General features: G+C 57.4%; 3 protein-coding genes across 8 annotated transcripts; 2 read left to right on the top strand and 1 right to left on the bottom strand.

Moving 5' to 3' along the window:
- The first annotated feature begins 5 nt into the window (after positions 1 to 5).
- On the top strand, positions 6 to 10,568 carry eml4 (EMAP like 4). 4 transcript variants are annotated; one of them, XM_088420717.1, is made up of 24 exons: positions 6 to 412; positions 1,195 to 1,365; positions 1,426 to 1,531; positions 1,679 to 1,846; positions 2,674 to 2,808; positions 4,019 to 4,044; positions 4,195 to 4,230; positions 4,580 to 4,703; positions 4,924 to 5,073; positions 5,144 to 5,213; positions 5,308 to 5,418; positions 5,493 to 5,588; positions 5,652 to 5,786; positions 5,978 to 6,110; positions 6,644 to 6,792; positions 6,873 to 6,998; positions 7,329 to 7,460; positions 7,534 to 7,601; positions 7,675 to 7,763; positions 8,450 to 8,547; positions 8,630 to 8,717; positions 8,804 to 8,902; positions 8,973 to 9,103; positions 9,172 to 10,568. In XM_088420717.1, exons 1-24 carry the CDS (start codon positions 385 to 387, stop codon positions 9,574 to 9,576), a joined length of 2,874 nt encoding a protein of 957 aa, XP_088276843.1. In that variant the 5' UTR covers positions 6 to 384; the 3' UTR covers positions 9,577 to 10,568. The 4 variants fall into 4 exon arrangements, with proteins under 4 accessions (XP_088276843.1, XP_088276842.1, XP_088276845.1 ...); XM_088420716.1 differs by having other exon boundaries at positions 4,192 to 4,230; XM_088420719.1 differs by lacking the exon at positions 1,679 to 1,846 and having other exon boundaries at positions 4,192 to 4,230.
- Positions 10,569 to 11,335: 767 nt separating this feature from the next.
- LOC148419670 (uncharacterized) lies at positions 11,336 to 12,857 on the bottom strand. 2 transcript variants are annotated; one of them, XM_088420722.1, is made up of 4 exons: positions 12,691 to 12,857; positions 11,676 to 11,786; positions 11,517 to 11,615; positions 11,336 to 11,452 (listed from the first exon to the last, which is right to left on the bottom strand). In XM_088420722.1, the coding sequence occupies exons 2-4, from the start codon at positions 11,722 to 11,724 to the stop codon at positions 11,367 to 11,369; spliced, it is 234 nt and encodes a 77-aa protein (XP_088276848.1). In that variant the 5' UTR covers positions 11,725 to 11,786; positions 12,691 to 12,857; the 3' UTR covers positions 11,336 to 11,366. The 2 variants fall into 2 exon arrangements, with proteins under 2 accessions (XP_088276848.1, XP_088276849.1); XM_088420723.1 differs by lacking the exon at positions 12,691 to 12,857 and having other exon boundaries at positions 11,676 to 11,805.
- Positions 12,175 to 14,776, top strand: mea1 (male-enhanced antigen 1). Of its 2 annotated transcripts, none has more exons than XM_088420720.1 (4): positions 12,175 to 12,961; positions 13,936 to 14,168; positions 14,280 to 14,385; positions 14,462 to 14,776. In XM_088420720.1, exons 2-4 carry the CDS (start codon positions 13,944 to 13,946, stop codon positions 14,614 to 14,616), a joined length of 486 nt encoding a protein of 161 aa, XP_088276846.1. In that variant the 5' UTR covers positions 12,175 to 12,961; positions 13,936 to 13,943; the 3' UTR covers positions 14,617 to 14,776. The 2 variants fall into 2 exon arrangements, with proteins under 2 accessions (XP_088276846.1, XP_088276847.1); XM_088420721.1 differs by lacking the exon at positions 12,175 to 12,961 and adding an exon at positions 12,983 to 13,830.
- The last annotated feature ends 5,207 nt before the right edge of the window (positions 14,777 to 19,983 follow it).

Below are 19,983 nucleotides of genomic sequence, written 5' to 3'. Positions count from 1 at the left end.
CCCGTAGTGCGCGGGCGGAGTCGGAAGCGCGCGCGCGAGCGAGCGAGCGAGCGTCCCTCGGTCAGTCCGCACGGAGGCTCCGTCGCTCGGTTCGGCGTCGTCCGCTTGTTCGCCAGCTCGCGTGCGTCCTCGGCGTGCGCTCGAGCGACACTCCCGTCTCGGCTCCTCGCGCTCCACGTGGCGGAGCAGCGCGCGGCCCGCCCGGGAAGAGCCAGCGGGTGGGGGAAGGCGGAAGGCGGCGGCGGCGGCAGCCCGCAGCCATCGCCGCGCTCGCCTTTCCCGCTCGGAATCGCGGGTCCGAAGTGAGGGTCGCGCCGGGCCGGGCCAGGCCGGGCCTCGCTTCGTCGCGTCTTCTTTTGGCCCGCCGCCGTCTCCAGACCGACGATGGACACGTTCGGCGGCGGCAGTTTGGGTGAGTCGGGCCCGCGGGTCAAAGGTCTCTCGCACCTCTGGGAATCGGCGGCTGCGTGTTTCCACGTGTCACCAAATCTGGGTAAAGCTCCCCCCCTCCCTCTTCGTCCCCGTTCGGACCGTGCACGAACGCTTTTTTCCAGTCGTGCCCCACAAATGTCGCGATCGAGGAAGACGTCACCTTCAATGGAAGCGCCTTCGACCTTCTGGGGTGGCGATTTGACGCCGTGGTGCGGTGCAGCTACAGCCCCGCGATACCGATCGTATGACCACCCCCCTCCCGACCCAAATGTGACGGCATTCTTCGCTGCCTAATCCAAATAGCGGAGATGGCGGCGTTTGTATGTTGACGTTACGTCTCCTTGCCGTCCCCGTCGAGCGGGCCGGTTGCTCCATGCGCCACCTAGTGGAAGAGCTTTGAATTGCGCTGCCTGCCACTATACGTCGCTACCTTGGATAGCTGTAGTCAGTGGAACGGGCGATGCCATTTGTGCCCGCTCGCTTTCTTCCACCTTGCCCGGTACGCAGTAGATGCCGCGTGGTCTCGTGGCGCTGACGGCGAGCAGGTCGGGGCGGCCGCTACAGAAGCGGTATCGCCTTTTTCTAAACTGTCCTCTTCGCTGTGTGTTTTTGTAAAAATTCTGTCAGGGTTGTCCCCGACAGCGAATAAGGCCTCGAGCGCCACGAGCGTCGCAGTCGCCGCCGCCGGCCGCCGTAAGCGCCCGAGTGGGCGGCGAACGGCGGCCCGTTGACAAGACGCGCGCGCGTTTGTGCCCTACGCAGACGACAGCATGTCAGGCGCCAGCGTTTCGGACGTCAACGAGCGCCTTTGCGCGCTGGAACTCCGCGTGCAGCAGCAAGAAGACGAAGTGACGGTGATGAAAGCGGCGCTGGCCGACGTCCTTCGCCGCCTGGCCGCGTCGGAAGACGCCAAGAAGCAGCAGGGAGCCAAAGGTGGGTCGCGCGGCGCCCACCGGCGTTTGCCCGTCTGACCCCGCGTCTCTTGTCCTTCAGGCGGGGCGCCGGCCAACCCGCGCATGGCCAACGGTGGTCCGTCGGGACGAAAGAGGGACTCGGCCTCCGTCGCCAGGAGGGAAACGCTGTCGTCGGCCGCCAAGAGGTGACCCGCCCGCCGCTCGCCAACCGCCGGCGACTCGGGCCGAGGTCCCGAGCCCGCCGTCGGCCGGCGCCCGCTCCCTCCGGACCGTCGCGAGCGTCCGAAGGAGCGGGCCCGGTGGAAGCGACGCCCGTGTGCCTGTGTCCGCAGCGGAGCGGGCGATCCCAGAAAGGAGGCCCCGGGCGCCCGGAGGTGTCCGGCGGAGGAGATCCAGCTACGGGAGGAGGCGCCTCCCTCCCCGGTCCCCTTCCAGCAGCCCCCAAATCCACAGAGCGGCCAGCCGGGCGAGCCGGCTAAAAGCCAGGCGCCCCCCAAAAGGTCTCCCTTTTTGCCCGAGCTCACTGTCTGCTCTGGGCCCGCGGCCGCCCTAAGAGGGCCCGCCCGCCCCTAACCTCTCCTGACCTCTCCTAACCTCTCCGAGTGTGCTCACGCCCCCCTCCCCCGTTTTCAGCTAACCGACTGCATGTCTTCCGCTCTTAATCTCGCTCCTCTTCTTGTCAGGGGAAAAATGCATTTCCCAACTCCGCTTTTTGCCTCCGCTGGGATTCGTGCGCTCATCAAGCCGCGATGCCTGACTAAAATCAAAAAATGGGCTTCATTGTGTGCGAGAACCCACACGTTGCCTTTTGAAACCCTTTTTCAAAAGGATACAATGCATTGATTTTTTTTTTTTTTTTTTTTTGCCCTCAGTCTTTTTCTTTACCGTTTGAAAACGATCCATGCATTTGATGCATGCAGTAGCAAGGGAGCCGATACTGTAGCAGCGGTACTAAAGAGAAAAATAGCCGACGCGCAACAAGCACTCTGAAGAAAAGAACCGCGACACACCACACCGGCGATCGCCAAATAGGGCCGGTTGCGACCAGGGCGGCCCGAAGACCGAAGCCTCTCTCGCGGCGGGCCGAGGGGGCGACGCGTCCGTTCGCTCGACGGCCTCGCCCCGAGCCCGCGAAAGCGGATTTTTCCGCAAGCCTCCCAAAAAGTCCGCGGTCGCGGAGTCCTTGGCGTCAGATTCGCCGGAGCGATGGCGACTCGACGGACGCGGGCCGCGCCTTCTCCAATTCCCGCCAGCCGTCCTCCGCCGTCCCGGCCTCGCCCTTCGGGGTCTTAATCGCTCCCCTTGTTTTTGTGTGCGCGCACCTCAGGGCTCAGAGGCGCCCGGCGGCCATGGAGCGCTCGCAGAGTAGCAGCTGGGACACGTCTGAGGACAACCGAAGCAAGTTGGTGAAAGCGGCGTCCACCTCCAAACTGCTGGCCAAAGTGGTGAAGAGCGCTGACAGGTAAAGGCTGCCCCCCCCCCCCCCCCCCACCCCAACCCCAGCCGTTTCTCCCGGTACGACCCTTTCTGACGGCCAAACGATCGAAAAGCAAACTCTTCCTTTGCGCGTCGGCTCTACATCTCTGGATTTGTGTACGGTACATAGCAAGTATGAAGGAGAACGGTGGCCATGCTTGTGGCGATTATCAGGGCGGACGTTGACGCTTTTCCTAAACGTTACCGGCGGACATGAGAATGCTACAACTAGGCAGCTTTCCTTCCTTCGAGAAAACGAAGAGTGGCCCGGTTTCCCAAGTGGCTTCGCTGCGGCAATCTGCACGCTCAGCACGCTTCCCGCCGAACGACGGGAAAATTGTCCTCTTTCTTCTCGTCTCCAATTCTCTTGAATCTCATCGTCACGCGCGCTTTTGGGAGAAAGGCTCGCCGGCTTTTGCTGGTTGGGACGCCAGGAAAGAACTTGTCTTTGTGCCGGCTTCTCGGACGGCACTTGCATGAGGAAAGGCGTTCCGCCGAGCCCGGCGGAAAAGTGACGGGCGACGTTAGATTCTTTTCAAACCGCGACGGCCTCTTGACAAATGGGACGGCCTTGGACCGGACTTCGTCGGCCTCCGTTCTTTCTTTAGCGGCCGGCGCTCACCGTCCACTTTTCTTTGACGTCGCTGCAGGAGGGTTGCGATCCGACCGTTAGAAGAAGAGCGATCGTCGCGAACGACTCCTTCTCCGGCTCGCGCCGGAGCCGTCTGTCGTTCTTCCTCCAGGCTCTGTCGGAGCACGTCACCGCGCCCGCTGTCGAAATGCCCGTCGTTGCGCGTCAAAATGAAACGGATGCAGCCATTCGCGTCAAAGCTTCATTCTGGCCCATCGTAGGCGGGCCGCCGTTGGCCCATCTCAACCCTTGGCGCGGGTTACCTTCTTGGACCCCGATTAAGGGCCATTTTCTTTCTCCTCCGCATAGATTTTGCAGAGTAGTGCTTTGTCCGCTTTTTTCTGCTGGTGACCGTAGCGCACGCCGCAGCCAGCGGCTCCGTCGGCATTGAGTTTGGCCCAAAGTGGGGCGAAAGCACTTGTTTTTTTGATTCTACTTAATGCAGGACGAGATCGCGATCAACGGCAAGATCGCTAATGGTGAAAATCACATGAGAAATTGCACCGCACACGCCCTGATGCTATTGTTGTTTTGTTTTTTTTGTTTGTTTTTTTCTGGGTTGCAGGCAAAAAGAGCCGGTGGCGAGTCAAGGTAACGACGACGTTATGTCTAACGAGCGCGGCTCGAACCGGGTCCCCGGCATCCTCGCGGTTGTCGCGCGCCATTTTGCCGGCCGATGTTGTTTGAGAGGCGGCGGCATGCTGTTGTGTGTTCAGTGATAGTGTCGTTGTCCCAAAGCAGGCAAAATGTCCACCAGGGAGAAAAACAGCCAAGCGGGTAAGTGGCGAGCGGCTGCGTCGCCGGCTAACAGGCTAACCAGCTAACCCTAGGGCATGCTAACGCTTAGCGAGGCGGGCCAGTGGCGTCTCTCTCTCTCTGGCCGCGTCGGTCCGCTTCCGTGGTCGGCGCCTCTCCGCCGCCCGCTCTCTCTGACGTCGCCGCCGCGGTTTCGGGCACGGGTGAGCCGGTTCGGCGGGCGCACGGCTCGTTTGGCTTGGCTTCGCTCGGCTTCGCTTTGCGGCCCGTCGTTCGCGCCCCGCGCCGCTTTTCTTTCCGCCGCGTCGGCCGCCTGACGTTCGCCCGTCGGCCTCGGCTTTGCTCTCACGCGTCCTTGCCGTGTGCGCAGAGGGAAACGCTATCAAGATGTTCATGCGCGGACGGCCCATCACCATGTTTCTGCCCTCCGACGTGGAAAACTACGAGGACGTGCGCACAGAACTTCCCCCCGAGAAGCTCAAGCTGGAATGGGCGTATCCTTTGCCACGGCGCGGCCCGACGGAGGCCCGGACCCGTCGGGGTGACTTTTGCCCTGCCCGCTAAGTCTCGAGGCTTAGCGGAACGCCGCCGGGGGACGGGGGTGCGCCTTCCCGATGACGCCGCCGAGTCGGCAGCCCCCCCCCCCCCCTTTGCGGGGAAGAAAGGGTTTGCGGGGTCGGTAGCAAAGGGCTTCCTTGACGGCCGCGCCCTCAGCTACGGTTACCGCGGACGCGACTGCCGAGCCAACGTGTGCCTCCTTCCCACCGGCGAGATGGTCTACTTCGTGGCCTCCGTGGTGGTCCTGTTCAACTACGACGAGCGAACCCAGAGACACTACCTGGGCCACACCGACTGCGTCAAGTGGTGAGACGTCCGCCCACGTCCGCCGCCGGTCCCGACGACCTCACCCTTTCTCTCTCTGCCTCGCCGCAAGTCTCGCCGTTCATCCTGACGAGATCCGCATCGCCACGGGACAAATTGCCGGCGTGGACAAAGATGGACGGGTGAGCCGAGTCCGCCGCCTTTGTCGACGCGGCGACCGAGCGCCCCGGCAGCTTTTGCGGCCTCGCGAACTGACGGAGGCCGCGTGCCCGGCAGGCCGTGCAGCCGCACGTGCGCGTCTGGGACAGCGTCAGCCTGTCCACGCTGCAGATCGTGGGTGTGGGAACGTTCGAGCGAGGCGTGGGCTCCTTGGCCTTCTCCAAAGCGGTGAGTGACGGCCGCGCGCCCGGACCTCGGCTCGGCCGGGTGACACGTGCGCTCGCCCCCCTTTGCCGCCCCAGGACTCGGGCCAGCATCTGAGCGTGATCGACGACTGCAACGACCACATGTTGACCGTTTGGGACTGGCAGAAGAGGTCCAAAATGGCCGAGATCAAGGTGCGCGCCGGCTCGCGCCCGTCGGGGCGCCGCCGCCGCCGCTCACGTTTTGTCGCTCTGCAGACCACCACCGACGTGGTCCTGGCGGTGGACTTCCACCCCACGGAGCCGAACACCATCATCACCTGCGGAAAGTCTCACATCTTCTTCTGGGCCTGGAGCGGCAACTCGCTGGCTCGGAAGCAGGGCATTTTCGGGGTAGGCTCGCGCGCGTCCTTTCTCTTGTCCTTTGGCTTTTCTATTTTCCGAGAACTTGCCAGGGGTACGCCGCTTCTATACGATATGTCCCTTGTCTCTCGGGAGACGATTCGACGTGCGCGCGCAGCTTCTAAATCGGTCCCCCCGCCCCCCTTTTTGACCGGCAAACCATGCGCACGCTGTTTTTTCAGAAATACGAGAAGCCAAAGTTCATTCAGTGTCTGGCCTTCCTGAGCGACGGAGACATTCTGACCGGAGATTCGGGAGGCGTCCTGCTGGTGTGGACCAGGGGCGTCGCAGAGTCCTCTGGGAAAGGCCCGCGTGGTGAGGACATCCTTGCCGTTTCCGTGGCCCCAAACATCTACATCCGATCGCTTCGTTTCGCACTTGAAAAAAAACATTCTTCCAAATGTATTTTTAGGGTCGCTTGCCTTACCTGCGGTCAAACCGAGCAATCTCTGAACCGCCCCTTGGCCCGGCCTCATCGTTTTGGCCGTGAACTAGCTTTAATCGGCATAAATTAGTTTTTACAGAAACGACGGAAAGAAAACAAATGGCGTCACTTGATGGCATGGGCCTCCCTTTAGCAGAAACACAAAAACTCCGCGTCGCCGCTCCGTAGTCGGCACGGACGCCGGAGGTCGCCCCGGCCGGCGAGGCCCTTCCCTCGATCGTATGGGTTTGCCGCTTCGTCAAGCGTCACGGCAGACGGTACGGGGCGGAGGCCCGCCTTTGGCCCGCAGCCGGCCGAAGCGGCGCGCCAGCGGGAGGGCCGGGCGCCCGATCTTGACTTTGCGGCGCGAGGAGAAAACGGGGGCACCTTCTGCCGCCGCTTTCCGACAGGCCCTTTTCTTTAGCTTTTCAGATCAGTCGTCAGGTGAAAGGTCACGAGGGCAGCGTGTTCTGCCTGTGCCAGACGAGGAGCGGCGCCCTGCTGAGCGGAGGAGGAAAGGACCGCAAGATTGTTCTGTGGGACCAGCAAGTGCGAGCCGAGCGCGACGTAGAGGTGACGGCGAGGCGACGGCGAGGCGCCGCCGGCCCGCGTCTTCCCGTCGCTGACGGTCGACGGCTCCTTTGCGCCCCAAGGTGCCGGAGCACTACGGAAGCATTCGGGCCGTATCCGAAGGGAAGGGAGAGGAGTTTCTGGTGGGAACGTCGCGCAACTTTATCCTCCGGGGAACCTTCCACGACGGCTTCACGGTCCAAGTGCAGGTCGGGGCTCCCCGACGACGTTCGGCACGGGAACGGCTCCCGGTGGCGACGGACGCCGTCGGCCGTGAATAGCGCTCGCCTTTTTGTAAAGCCGGCCCGTCTGAAAGCTCAATCGGGGCGAATCGGGAGGTTTGAGGACAGGCCACGCGGATGGGGCGCGGATTGTCAGCGCGCCGAGAACGTGCGCGCGCTCCCCGAGGAGCTTTGAACGTCATCGAAACAGCGGCGTACAGCTGCCCCCCCCCCCCCCCCCCCCCCCCCCCCCCATTTTTTCCTTACGGGTGTCAGCATTGTGACGTGCGTTTTTTGTGTATGCGGGCGTGCTTTCAGGGTCACACGGACGAGCTGTGGGGCTTGGCGGCTCACCCGTGCAAAGGTTTGTTCCTGACGTGCGCCCAAGACCGCCTGGTGTGCCTGTGGAATGCGGATGATCACAAGCTGCAGTGGAGCCGCAGCGTGGAGGTGAGCGGCGGGAACGGCATTTCCGTGTTTCGCGACGTTGACGGCTGTGCCCCCCCCCCCCCCCCCCCGACAGGAACACGGCCACTGTGCCGATTTTCATCCCGGCGGAGGGGTGGTCGCCATAGGGACGCACTCCGGGAAGTGAGTGCCGCGCCGAGGCCGGGTGCGGCCGCAGCGGGCGGGACTAATGAGCGCGTCTGCGTGTGTCCGTCAGGTGGTTCGTGCTGGATGCAGAGACCACCGACCTGGTGGCCATCCACACGGATGGCAACGAGCAGCTGTCGGTCATGCGCTTTTCTGTAGGTGTGTGGAGTCGATTGCCCGGATGCTTCAAGGGCACCCGAGGGGGGGGGGGTCGCAACCGTTTCCCGCAGGGCAGTTTTTTGGAGCCGATCAAGGTCCCCTCCAGGAAAAAAAAAAATCCTCGGATCCGATCGGGTGACAGGCCGGGGCGAGCAAAGTGTTGAGGTCGGCGGTGCCCCTTCTCAACTACACACGTGTTAACGGTCCCCTCCCCTGCCCAACTCCTACCGACGGCCGTTCGCTACCTGTCAGCTGCCCCCGGAGTCCCATGGTCCAAAAAGGCGTCCCTAAACGCCGCGTTCCGCCGGCCAGGGGGTTCGGGGACACCTCTTGCCTTGAGACCGTGGGCTCCGCAGCCGCTGCCTATCGCCCCTTTCGTAACGGTTCGATGAACGGCGCTAAGTCCCAAGTCCCGACCGGCGTTTGTGGAGACGCCCGCGTACCGTATCGACGGCACGGAAGCGCGACTGGGCCGGATGGCTCGTTGGCGCGCATGTGAAGGACGGCACCGGCTTTTGCAAAAGAGTCAGCGGTAGGACGGATCCAAAGTTTTTGACGTGTCCGTAGTACGACGGCGACTTTAGCCCGACTCAGAAGCCCGCCCGCCAGGAGAGTTGGCGGCAGAAGCCATCGGGGGTTGTCTGGTGCGCTTTGGCGTCCCGTCACACGCTGTGCCATGTGCGCAGATGGCACGCTGCTGGCGGTGGGATCTCATGACAACTTCATCTACGTGTACAGCGTGGCCGAGCGAGGACGCAAGTACAACCGATTCGGAAAGTGCTCGGTAAGCGGCCGGCCGCCCTTTCTCTTAGGTGGCGCCGGGGAGCGGGCGGTCGCCAATCGCCATGCGTCCCGCCTCTTTCCAGGGTCACTCCAGTTACATCACGCACTTGGATTGGTCGCCCGACAACAACTTCATCATGTCCAACTCGGGGGACTACGAGATTCTCTACTGTGAGTGAGCGCGTTGCCCGCCGCCGGGACAGGCGCGCCGATGCCTAGCCCCTCCCTTCCCCTCCCCTCTCCTTCTCCTCCTCTAGGGGACATTCCGAACGGCTGCAAATACATCCGCAATCGCTCCGAGTGCAAAGACATCGACTGGGCCACGTACACCTGCGTGCTGGGATACCACGTCTTCGGTCAGCGTGAGCTCCGCGCGCGTGCCCGCACCCGCTTTGTCGCGCTGACGCCGCGGCGTGCCCCCGTCAGGCGTGTGGCCCGAGGGCTCGGACGGGACGGACATCAACGCCGTGGTGCGCTCGCACAAGCGCAACGTGCTGGCGGTGGCCGACGACTTCTGCAAAGTCCATCTCTTCTCGTACCCGTGCGCCACGCCCAAGGTGAGCCCCGCCCGCTCCGTCCCCGGCCGGCCGGCGATGGAAAGTGTGAACGTGCGTGCGTTCGACAGGCTCCCAGTCACAAGTACAGCGCGCACAGCAGTCACGTGACCAACGTCAGCTTCCTGTTCGACGACGCTCACCTGATCTCCACGGGCGGCAAGGACACCAGCATACTGCAGTGGCGAGTGGTGGACAAGAGCAACCCGGCCGCGGGCGACGCGACCCGCCGCTGGCCCTCGGCGGAATCCGCGCTCCCGCCCCCCTCCCCCGGCTTCGCCCCGACTCCCCTCGAGTCGGCCCCGCCCGCCCCCGAACCGCCGCCGGGCCGTCGTGAGCTCGACGTCGAGGCGGCCCCGCCCGCCGCGGGCCCGGAAGCGGCCCCGCCCGCCGCGAATCGGGAGGTAGGCCCGCCGGCCGCCGACCCGGAGGCGCCCCCGCCAGCCGCCGACCCGGAGGCGCCCCCGCCCTCGTAGGCCGCCGGCCGGCACGTGACGAACGTCGGGCGTTCCTTCGTCATTTCCTAACTTTGGATAACGTCCTGAAGCTGGCAAAAGCGGCCGCTCCAGCGTGTCTGAGCGCGGGCCTTCTCGCGCGGACCTTGCGCGCCGTTGGCCCTTTTGCGCGCTGGTGGCTTTTCCCCTCCCACATTCCAAAAGAACCTTTGAGCCGGTCAGGCCCGGTACGCCCACAGGGATTTTTCAGGGCGCTTTTGTATGTAACGAAGCCCTCGCGTCAAGACTCGTTTGCGGCCGCCGCATGTTGGCGTCAGCCTGGAGCGCGGAGCGCATCGGGATCGCGTTTCGGTCCCGAGAAGAGTCGAAACTCCGGAATCGGCCCCCTCCTTTTCAAAGGGAGCGCGGGCGGCAGTTTGCGGAGTCGCCGAGACGTCCTGCCGTCTTCTCCGCACGCAGACAATAAAAGGCGGTGGGGGGAGCGCGCGTTTGAAGTATCAGGGAGCGTCTTGCACGGGGTGAGGCGTGAGGGTTGGGAGGCGGGGTGCCGGATGCGCTCAAAGCAGGGCTAACGTGTCTTTCTGCCTTCCTCGCGCTTTCTGCCAAGTGGGGCCTGGCCCCCGACTGGAGCCGCATCCGAGTGGCTCCCGTTGCGCACGGGCGCCCGCTTTTTCTTGACTAGTAGGCCTGAGTGCGGTCTGGTAGATTGGTATTTTCCTCCCTTAAGCTGTATTTCGGGGTCCCTGCCAGAACCTTTACTGGCCCCCTCTATTCATTTGGTGACGCCATTTGTTTTAGCACAGAACGTGTTGTATAAGACCTAGCTGAATGTTTTGACGTTTTCTGGCCTATCTAGGGCCTCTCTTCATCAAGCCTTTCCACTTGGGTTAGGGTTTAACCGGACACACCAAATATATGGAACAAGATCAATGACCGTCGGTTCAAGGTTATCGAGTTGGTTCAGCGCTGTGGCTGCTTCAGAATAAAAGCGTGTCAAGGCCGTTTGTTACTTAGTCCTCGCAACCTTTGACCTTTTTTTCACGATACACTGGCGCGTGGTCCCGCGAATCTGGGAGCACTTCTAAAATCAGAACGGCACCTCGTTCCAAAGATCGCGTACCCGACAATGACATTCACGCCGAGATCGCCGTCGGCTGCCGAAACCCTTGTAAAACGCGCGAAGAGTATGACTACGTTTTGGATGGTAAAATAAGTTTGCATGTGTATGCAATCGGCAACATTAGCCAACGTATTCACAATTTTTTGACTGTTTACAAGGTATGCGTGCATGCATGTTTTTTTTTTTTTTAAATCCCAAATACTTTTTGGTGTGTGCGCTTGCGTGCACATAATGATGTGTGACACGTTCTTCTGTATGCAAGCAAGCAGACTGCCAACTGCGCACGGCCTTGTCGGTGGCCGCGTCAGTTCGGCATGATGTACAGAAGCGCTGAGATAGACGTCGGCGCTTCCCTCCGCGATCTCAGAAGATTCCGAGGACTGAGCTCCGCCGACGCCAGCGGATCAGTATCAGAAGCCGCTCATCTTATATAGCCTGCCCGAATTTTTCGACCGGCTTCTTCGCATATGTCGCGCGGAATCCGGTCCGTCGTCTATAGCTTCAGCGTTTGATGTGCCGCGCGCAACTAAGTATTTTCAAAGACGGAGGTTCCGGACCGTGCCGCCGAAGGAGTTGAGATGGGCGCGCGGCGTCGTGCGAGCCCGTCCGCAAAGCCACGCCGGCCTTTGGTCCGGGCGCATCAACGAGCCGGACGAAAGGAAAGGTTGCAGGCGTTTATTGGGCCGCGGGCTCACTGGTTGCACAGAGGGGTGTCGCAGCAGGACCATCCGGGTCGAGAGCACGCGTCCAGCGGGGCGCAGCCTTTCTCGCCGTTGTCTGCGGCGTAGCAAAGGCGCGCGTTGAGAAAGGGCACCTCGACCGGGCCGACTTGTCTAGTCACCTCTCGTGTAGCACGCCTGCCGCTCGGCGCCGTTGCAGGTCAGGACGTCCGGCGTCATCCCGAGCGGGTCTCGGCCGTGACACTGGATGGAGAAATCAGCTGGCGGGGCCGGGCAAAAGCGGGTTGGAACCTCTACCGTGAAGCAAGAGGAAGGCATACCTGAGCAGATGGGCGCCAGCAGCAGCAGCAGGAACAGGAACGTCTTCATATCGGCTAGCGTTCTACCGACGGGAAAGCTGCCGAATGGCTCCGAGCGGCGCTCTTTATCATCTGGAATGTAGGTCAGGGGTTGCTGGACTGAGTGCGATTTTGGACCTTTGCTGGATTCTGTCGGGTCAATCATTCACCGGTAGAATTTGGTCCGCTTTGGCGCTCGGACACCAGAGAGCGCGCGCACGTTCCCAGACTCCCAAATAATCAATTTCAAATGTAGCGCGCGCGTCACGAGTACGTTTCGTCATATTCCTTCGTGAACTTTGCATAGGCCCAAGTGGGCCGGCCGGTGTCAGTAAACTTGGACGTGGCGCCGGGCCTGCCCGGGGGCCCCTCTCGGCGACCAATCCCAGCTGGCCGATTGTTGACACGCCTTCCGCGCGGGATCCTCGCGGACTCTTCGATCCTCTCAAATGCGTGCGTCATCAACAGTCGCCGACGTGGCCGTTTGGCTTCGCCGTAAGGTCTTTTCATGGGAAAATCAGAATAACGCGAGGCTTGCCGCGCCCGAATGAGTCGATTTATGCTAAAGTAAAGCTGCCAACGTCTTGGACTAGCAAACCCGTCGGTTCGTTACGTTTGAATGTCGCGGCGGGCTAAATGCTCAAAACGCAACAGTTGCCCGTACGTTATTGACTGGCTTTTTTCACGTTTGCGCCACATCACATAGTTTCTAAAGCTTAGCGAGTAAGCGTTGCTTTGTTTTGTAGCTATTATGACGGTAAACCTAACCCTGGGGGGTATTTGACTTCAAGGAATTGACTTAGCTGAGGGGGTTTCAGGGCCCAATTAAGCATGTAAAACGAGACACTACTGGACAATGTTTTTCTTATTATTTTATCGCATCAAATGTTTTCAAAGACGTCTGATCAAATGGTGGATGTAAAATTTGGAAAATACTCTTTTGTTTTTCATGACCCCTTTGGTCATATTGTCTGCTAAAACGATATTCAAAATTTACCTGAACGTGGAATATCTGTGTTGATTTTGGCGCGGCCTTAGTTAGGTCAGCTACTGATCAATATCGATTTGGAAGCGACGCCTTCCGCGGAATCGCCGGCAAAGCTTTCTTTGTTTTGTCCTGCAAGCGGGTCGGCGACGCGTTTTACTGACGTCACGAGAAGGCAAGGGTCGATTGGACGGCGGTGCGGACGCGTGTCTATGACGTCGGCGAGGACGACGCAGCGCTCGAGTCTTCCGGGCGCAAGCGGGACGTTTGGCCAAGCCGACAGGTGAGTCGGCGCAAAAATTCCAACTGGGACAGGCGCTCTCGCGGCCTAGTTAGCGTTTAGCGTTGGCTAAGCGAGACGGAGACCCGCTCGGCGTCGCCCTCTTCGTAATGGCCGCCGTCGCGTCGTATGGCTCGAGACGACGCCCGCGCTCGTCGTCGGGCTGGAGCTGTCCGTTTCCGCCGACATTTTGCCCATGGCGCGCGAGCGTGACGCTTGCTCGGGGTCAGCTTGCCATCGACGCACGATCGGACTCGGGCCTTGTCAAAGCCGCTTCGCGTCTCCCGTATTTCTCCACGCAGCTTCGCTTGTGGAAACACATTTGCCCTGCGCATCAACGAGTCTCCGCATTCGTTTAAGAGCGCGCCCAGCCGCTATACGGCAGTGGAGCACATTTGATTCCGCCTACAACTTCAAGATTAAGCAACTTACTATACCGTTAGTTGAAAACAGGATCACTGCATGTCAAAGCGTGTAAAAGAATAGCAGAAGAATCCCAGCGGTGGAAACAGGAGTGCGTTTTCCATTTTCTCAGCCCCGGTCGGCGCTCCACCTGTGGGATTTCGCTTCGGACGCCGAGCGTGTGAGCGTTACGCCGCTTGACGTATCTGTGCGAGCCGCGACGTCAAAAGTCACGTTCAGGATGGTTCCACGCAAGAGAATTTGCCACATCTCCACTTTAACTTGAGTATTAGACATCTATCTTTAAGGGGGGGGGGCAACGAGTTCGTCAAGTCAACGTCTTGCATTCCCACCGACGCACATTAGCGCTCGGCTCGCGGTGCCCGTTTGCCCCTTTTGTCCTTAAGTGGAGTCGCCTCATACAGAACGCCGGGCGATTCGAACGTCCGTCAACTTAAAACAGACTCATGGTAATAATCAAATGAAAAATCCCGGCGATTGACGTCTTCACAGAAATCGGCGCAATCGACGACGACGTTCCGACAAGGTCCTTTAATAATGGCGCTTTTGTGCAGCCCCGGCCATGGGACCGGAGCGAGTTTTCCCGCCTTGCGAGGACGACGACAAGAGCCCGCGTGAAGGCGACGCGGCCGGAGGGGCGGCGTGGAGCGGGGGCGAGGAGGATCCCGAGGGAGAGGGGCCCGCGCAACAGCTCCCCCCCGAGGACGACGGCGCCTACTCGTACCAGCCCCTCAGTCAGGACGGGGACGAGGCGGCGGGGGACGGCCGTCTCCACCGCCGCATGGAGGTGAGAGGCCGCTCCGGGCGCGTCCTCGGCGGCGCGTCCTCGGCGGCGCGTCCTCAGGCGCGCGTCCTCGGCGGCGCAGCTCAACGCGTCGGGGGCCCTTCTCCGCGGCAGGCCATGGGTCTGCACCTTCCCGAAGCCCCGGCCTCCGACGGCGAGGAGGACGACCTCGAGGGCGCGGCGGCCGAGAGGAGCCGCGCCTCCATCCCCATGGATCCCGGTGAGCGGCCGGCCGGGAGGAGGGAACGCAGCCGGGGAGGGGGCTAAAAGCCGCGCCGCCCTTGTCCCTCCCGCAGCCCACGTGGAGCTGGTGAAGCGGACCATGGCGGCGGTGGCGCTGCCGTCGCCGGGCGTGCCGGCGTGGGCGCGACACATCTCTGACGAGCAGTGGCGGGACGCCGTCCGCCGCGCGCTGAGCTCCCGACGCGCCGCCGGCCCCCAGCGCCCCTGAGCCGCGTCCCCGTCTGGCTCGGACTGACTGACTCAAAGCCCTTCGCGGCGTGTACTTTGCCGTTTTTGGTCCGGTGTAACCCGCGTCGTCCTATTCACAAGTCATGCCTTTCGGGACATGTTCAAATTCCTCCCGATTAAACGCCAATCATCCCCACCGAGATGTCGCCCTAAACAGATTGAATCCGATCACCTCGGAAATGGCGTCGCGTTCAGCCGAATGATTTTCAACTTGTTTTCCAGGTCGCTTTGTCCATTTTCCAAAGGCTATTCCTAACACGGCCTCGGAGAAGAAACGCTCTAGCGTACATGTTTTTTTTTTTAACTTTCCGATCGTTCAATCATTTGAAATAGATAGCGTTCCTCCTAATTAGGACAGGCCAAAGTCATTGAACTATACGGGCTGTGTAGCTTGCGTCCATTCTCCTGTTCATTTTGAAAGGTGCAACTTAGGTCCATATCCTCCATTTTTAGTGTTAGAGGCAGGGTTAGGGCGCGCAGGCGCTCTACAACAGCCGGAGCTCTGGGCGGACCCGGTGCCACCTGGGGGCTTTTTGGGCCGCCGGACCCCCAAGACAAAGAGGAGAGGCTTCCAATACAGTAAAGTAAGTGCTACGTATCTGTAATATACATGAATGCAATCAGAAAATATCATAAATAAAACAGAGAGAGGATTTATTTACCTTTGAGCGGCGCCGGTTATGCCCTTATTCCCTTGTTAGGGTAACCTAGGCCGGGCTAGCTTCGTACTGATCATCTCCAGCTTCCTTTCCTTAGAAATCGTCTTCTTACTTTTGCAATCTCAGGACCCGTGGCAAACCCGTTCAACTTTGAAATAAGCAGTAAAATGCACTCGAAATACACTTTTGTAACCACTCCTAATAGAACAAAGCTTTAGCAGTTGGCCATTTTGAAAGGAGTGAGGCCGACCAATAGCAGACCAGCATCTCCTTCATGTGACGGCAACAGAAAAAAAGTGCAATTACCTATAATCGCCTGCAGATGGAGACTAAACCCAAATCCAGCCAACCCCCTAGGGTCACGACAGCTGTTTTTGTGGCTAAGAGGGGGACGAGAAAAATCGCTATCGGCAACGTGCAAAAACCTAAGCCGGGGACGCCGAAACACGGGGTCCGCCGTATTCCGCTCGCCAAACCTGGACATCTCGAGGTGAGGTCGGCGGCGCCCGGTCTCCGCCGTACGTTTTCCCTTCCTCTGACGCCGCGCGGCGGAGCAGAATTTCCCGGAAGCGGTTTTCCGCGGCCTCGCCGAACTCCTCCCGCGTCCCGGCTTTTGCCTCGCCGCGCTCGGCTCGTACCGGTCGCCACCTGTCGGCTGACTCCGGAGGCATTCGATAGGTGAGAACAGGTCGAACCGGTCATCCGCTTCCGCATTTGACTATTTGAACAAGCGGATGCTACCGCGTTCAGCAAAGTATCAAATTCAGCAAAGGAGCCCGCGACCAACTAGATTATCAATTCTGTGATTTTGAAAAGTTGTGTATTCATGGAAAGTGAGTGTCGCGGGTACCAGGAAGCCGCTGGACCAACAGATAAATTCCTGTAAACAGGCTACAACTGGTAGACAGATGGAGACAGCGAAATACACGCCACCGTTTCCGCCGAATCTCCGGCAATTCCTTTATATTCACATTGGTTATGAAACTTTGACAATTATTCAATAATCTTTCAAATACAATAACCGTTCTGTCACCATCACTTAGACCGGCTGCGCGTGCGTACAGGGCCTCTCACACACCATCAGGATCGGAGACAGGGAAGAATTACTGTCACCTGGTGCGCAAAACATGCACCGCTCTTGGAGCGGAGCCAGCACGAAAGAAAATCACTGAGACCGGGTCTCAAAAGAAGAACAAATGAAATCGACACCCTTTCAAAATACCGATACCAAGTAAAACAATCGCACCAATGCGATAACGCTTAAGTGGGCATCACATGAGCCAAGTATACATATATGTATTAGCTCCAAAATGGACCAGACTTTTTTCGTGCTAGTTTGACTTAGGTCGAGTTGTATACAAGCCGCGACGATGTGGCTATTTTTTCTTGTGTGTATCTTCTCAGCGGGATGCGCCTCGGACGCAGCTCAGCGGCTCCCCAAGAAGTCGGACGTCGCTCGCGCACGTCTTTGGTTACGCCGTCGAAGCCACTTGGCGCGTTTCGCCCAATAAATAAACATCGTTTTTCTCAATATTTCCCATCTTAAGTAGCCGAATCCAAAACGATTTCCGGCGAGTGCAAGTGATATATGAAAACCTAAAAATAAACACATGCATTTGCGCATACGTGACATTGATCATCCATCTTCAGTGATAATTGATCAAGCGTGTGACGTTTTGGTTCATAAAGATTGGAACGAAAGCAAATGGAATAACGGTGAGCACAAAGGGTTCTGATGTCTGCAAAATGAAATGAAAGCGGTAATGCGTCATTCGTTTCGAGACCTTCTTATACTTATTACTTCGAGAAATAGCGACGTTTGTGTGCGTGTGTGGTGTATTCTCCCTTGAATTGTGTTAATGAAGCAAGTTCAACGCGCATTGACTTGCGGACAACCGGTTGGCCGCGTCAATATGCAGATGTCCGTCCAACAAGCAGAGGAAGAAGAAGGTAGAACTCGCTTGCAATTAAGACGCGGCTGTGCACAATTAGGGCTTGATGACTATAAAGGTGCCAACCCGGGCCAAATACTCAGTAGTGCTAGCAAGCGTTTGTCGGGCCTCTTTGCTTGTTATTTTTGCCAGTTTTTGATGCCGCGAAGGAATCCGTCCGTCCGCCTGCCCGAACGAGACTAATGGACCAGCACGTTTTGATTCACTGGCCAAGTGTGGAGTTTTTGCACCGTTAAATGTGGTATTACTGATCTGTGTTCATTTTGATTTCTTCCCTCTTTAGTCGTCGGTTAAAGCCACCGGGCGGCCGAGTGGCAAAGTTCTCTCAAGTGCTGCGTGACTCCAGTCCTTGTGTCCAGATGGAAAGCACGGCCGACGAGCCCCGGGCGACACATTAGTTTGAACTTTTCCAAGTTTCGGAAGGTTAATGAAAACATGGAACGCGTGACGTCTTTTTGCAGGTTTCGGCAGCAATTGCAGGGGACTAATATAAAATGCTGTATTTTCCCATTTTGCTCTTTCATTTTGCACTTTGCTCTCTCGGGTAATACTTCTTTATCTCACTCTAAACACAATTATTCATCTAGATGTAATTCCAAACCTGACCACTTGCGCGCACCAGCTCATTCTGCTCGCTCTAACCCTAACCCTAACCCTAAGCCTAAGCCTACTTCCCCTTTATCTCATTCTAAATACAACCACTCACTTGGAGGAAACTCCCAATTCGACCACTTGAGGGCGCCAGTCCCTTCTGTTCATCCTAGCCCTAACCAGAAAATCAATCATTTTCATTCTAATCATAACCAAAGTATCCAAATACAAATTCGATCCGTCGCCGATACGTTCGGAAATAAACACGAGGAAATAGACATCCAGGAACAAACAAAACCATTTTCACCTATTTCGCTGGTTGGCTCAAGAACAACTTTTGACATGGAGAGACGCTGTACGCCCCCCCTCACTAGCATCTACGGAGGTCCTACATTAATTGTGTTTTTATTGCAGAATTGAAGGTGTCGCACCAGAAGAAAGTGAAGAAAACGGGCCATGGAGACCTCGAGGCATCGTAATCCCAAATTAACAATGTTATAATATCGTTTTAGAAGAATAACAAATACAACGTGGTTTCCATTAAATTTCGAGACAGAAAAATAGAAACAAAGTTCATTTTTCCAAACAAGTGTGATGTTGGTATATTTTTTTAAATACCCCCGCCCCCATTCCCAATTTACAAATACTTACCTGTTCATTTACCAACTAATAACTTACTTGATTATGAATTTGTAGTTAGTATGCATGCACTTACCTATAAAAAAATGTTTTTCCAGTTTGTTGATTGCTGGTTCTGTCAATGAAATAAAAATAAAACAATTTTCTAATAAATATATATATATATATATATATATATATATATAATACCCTAACCCTTGAATACAATTAATTTAAGGGATTAACCCTAACCCTACAAATTGATATTTTGGAATGAGACACAAACATGAAATAATCATTATGTGAATAGTAGAGCTCAAAAGAACAGAGTGGATAAAATAATAAGAGGTGACCTAACACATGAATTGATAATTTTATATACTAGGATGAAACACAATAGTTTACATAATAAGCATCTCATTAATATAAGATCAAACAAAAGTATTACAATATATTACAATATAGTCATTAAGTAATAAGTTATAATATATTAATACCATAAAATCATATAGTGTATATGTAATGTATACAATACATAATACATACATATTATTCTTTAATACATAATGTATATTAAAATATTATATACTAAGTGATCACTTTCATACAATATAAGATAACTGTAGCATAGGTTTGGGTAATAGAAGGGTTAAATCTAATTTCAAATGTTTCTTTCATTTAAAAAAAAACATTGACGTTTTTGGAAGCTATATATAGGGCGAAGTCACAAATGACAGGCAGCCACTTGGCTTTTGGCTGTTGACGAGGAAGGACCTGAGTTTAATTACCCTAACCCTACAAAAGGCGCTTATTCAACGCTCATACGCCGAAACGTCGTCAGAAGGGCACACTCATTAGGGATTGGATTCAAATTTGTTTTTGGATTAAGGAAATAGGGAAGTTTTTGAAGATGTCTCGGACACGACATCTAAGAAAGAAGGGCGGCAGGTGGACGAGAGTGGCATAAAAGCGGGGTAGAATTCCACCCGGATTCCAAATATGCGGTCGGCGAGCCGCTGCGCCCCCCGCAAAAGGCGTTTCGGGGGTCAAGGCGTATCTCCTCGCAGCAAGGAGCGAGAGGGACGGGGGTAGCGCCGTCGCGTCCGGGACGCCGAGCAGGTTCCGATGAACCCGGGTTTCACGGGTCGGCGATGCTGCGTTCGGGAGATGCGGGCGGGGGGACTTGTTGCCTTAAATAAAATAAAAAAAGGTTCACAGTTGCGCACGCACAGGCCCGCGGAGCACTGGGTTAGGGTTAGGTTTTTGGGAAAGGATCCGAGTTGAGGCCGAAGCCCTACCTCGTAGCGCACGCTCCACACTGGGGACGCATCAGACCCCCCGCTGGTCATCATTCAACCCCAAGGGGCACCCCGCGTTGGGGCCTTCGGAGCCTCTACCCATCGTCCCTCTCAGATGAGGACTTGAGGACTGTGTGAGTCGGAGGATTTTGTAGGCTCGGCGCAGGCATCTAGTTTCGCCCGCCGGGTCAACTTTTCAGGTCGCCCATGCCCTTCTCATGTCCGGTTA

This window comes from Hippichthys cyanospilos, chromosome 8 (genome assembly GCF_059441005.1).
Source record: "Hippichthys cyanospilos isolate Australia breed blue-spotted pipefish chromosome 8, RoL_Hcya_1.0, whole genome shotgun sequence".
NCBI lineage: Eukaryota > Metazoa > Chordata > Actinopteri > Syngnathiformes > Syngnathidae > Hippichthys > Hippichthys cyanospilos.
This window is presented reverse-complemented; position numbering and strand designations above follow the sequence as displayed.

What these genes read in the sequence shown, in the direction of transcription:
- eml4 (XM_088420716.1), top strand. Translation starts at nt 385, where the DNA reads ATGGACACGTTCGGCGGCGGCAGTTTGG. An exon ending in ATAGGGACGCACTCCGGGAA is followed by an intron (nt 7,602 to 7,674) that starts GTGAGTGCCGCG and finishes TGTGTCCGTCAG; the next exon opens with GTGGTTCGTGCTGGATGCAG. An exon ending in GGTCATGCGCTTTTCTGTAG is followed by an intron (nt 7,764 to 8,449) that starts GTGTGTGGAGTC and finishes CCATGTGCGCAG; the next exon opens with ATGGCACGCTGCTGGCGGTG.
- LOC148419670 (XM_088420722.1), bottom strand. Translation starts at nt 11,724, where the DNA reads ATGAAGACGTTCCTGTTCCTGCTGCTGCTGCTGGCGCCCATCTGCTCA. An exon ending in GCTGGCGCCCATCTGCTCAG is followed by an intron (nt 11,616 to 11,675) that starts GTATGCCTTCCT and finishes CGGCCCCGCCAG; the next exon opens with CTGATTTCTCCATCCAGTGT. An exon ending in GCAGGCGTGCTACACGAGAG is followed by an intron (nt 11,453 to 11,516) that starts GTGACTAGACAA and finishes GCTACGCCGCAG; the next exon opens with ACAACGGCGAGAAAGGCTGC.
- mea1 (XM_088420720.1), top strand. Translation starts at nt 13,944, where the DNA reads ATGGGACCGGAGCGAGTTTTCCCGCCTTGCGAGGACGACGACAAGAGC. An exon ending in GTCTCCACCGCCGCATGGAG is followed by an intron (nt 14,169 to 14,279) that starts GTGAGAGGCCGC and finishes TCTCCGCGGCAG; the next exon opens with GCCATGGGTCTGCACCTTCC. An exon ending in CTCCATCCCCATGGATCCCG is followed by an intron (nt 14,386 to 14,461) that starts GTGAGCGGCCGG and finishes TCCCTCCCGCAG; the next exon opens with CCCACGTGGAGCTGGTGAAG.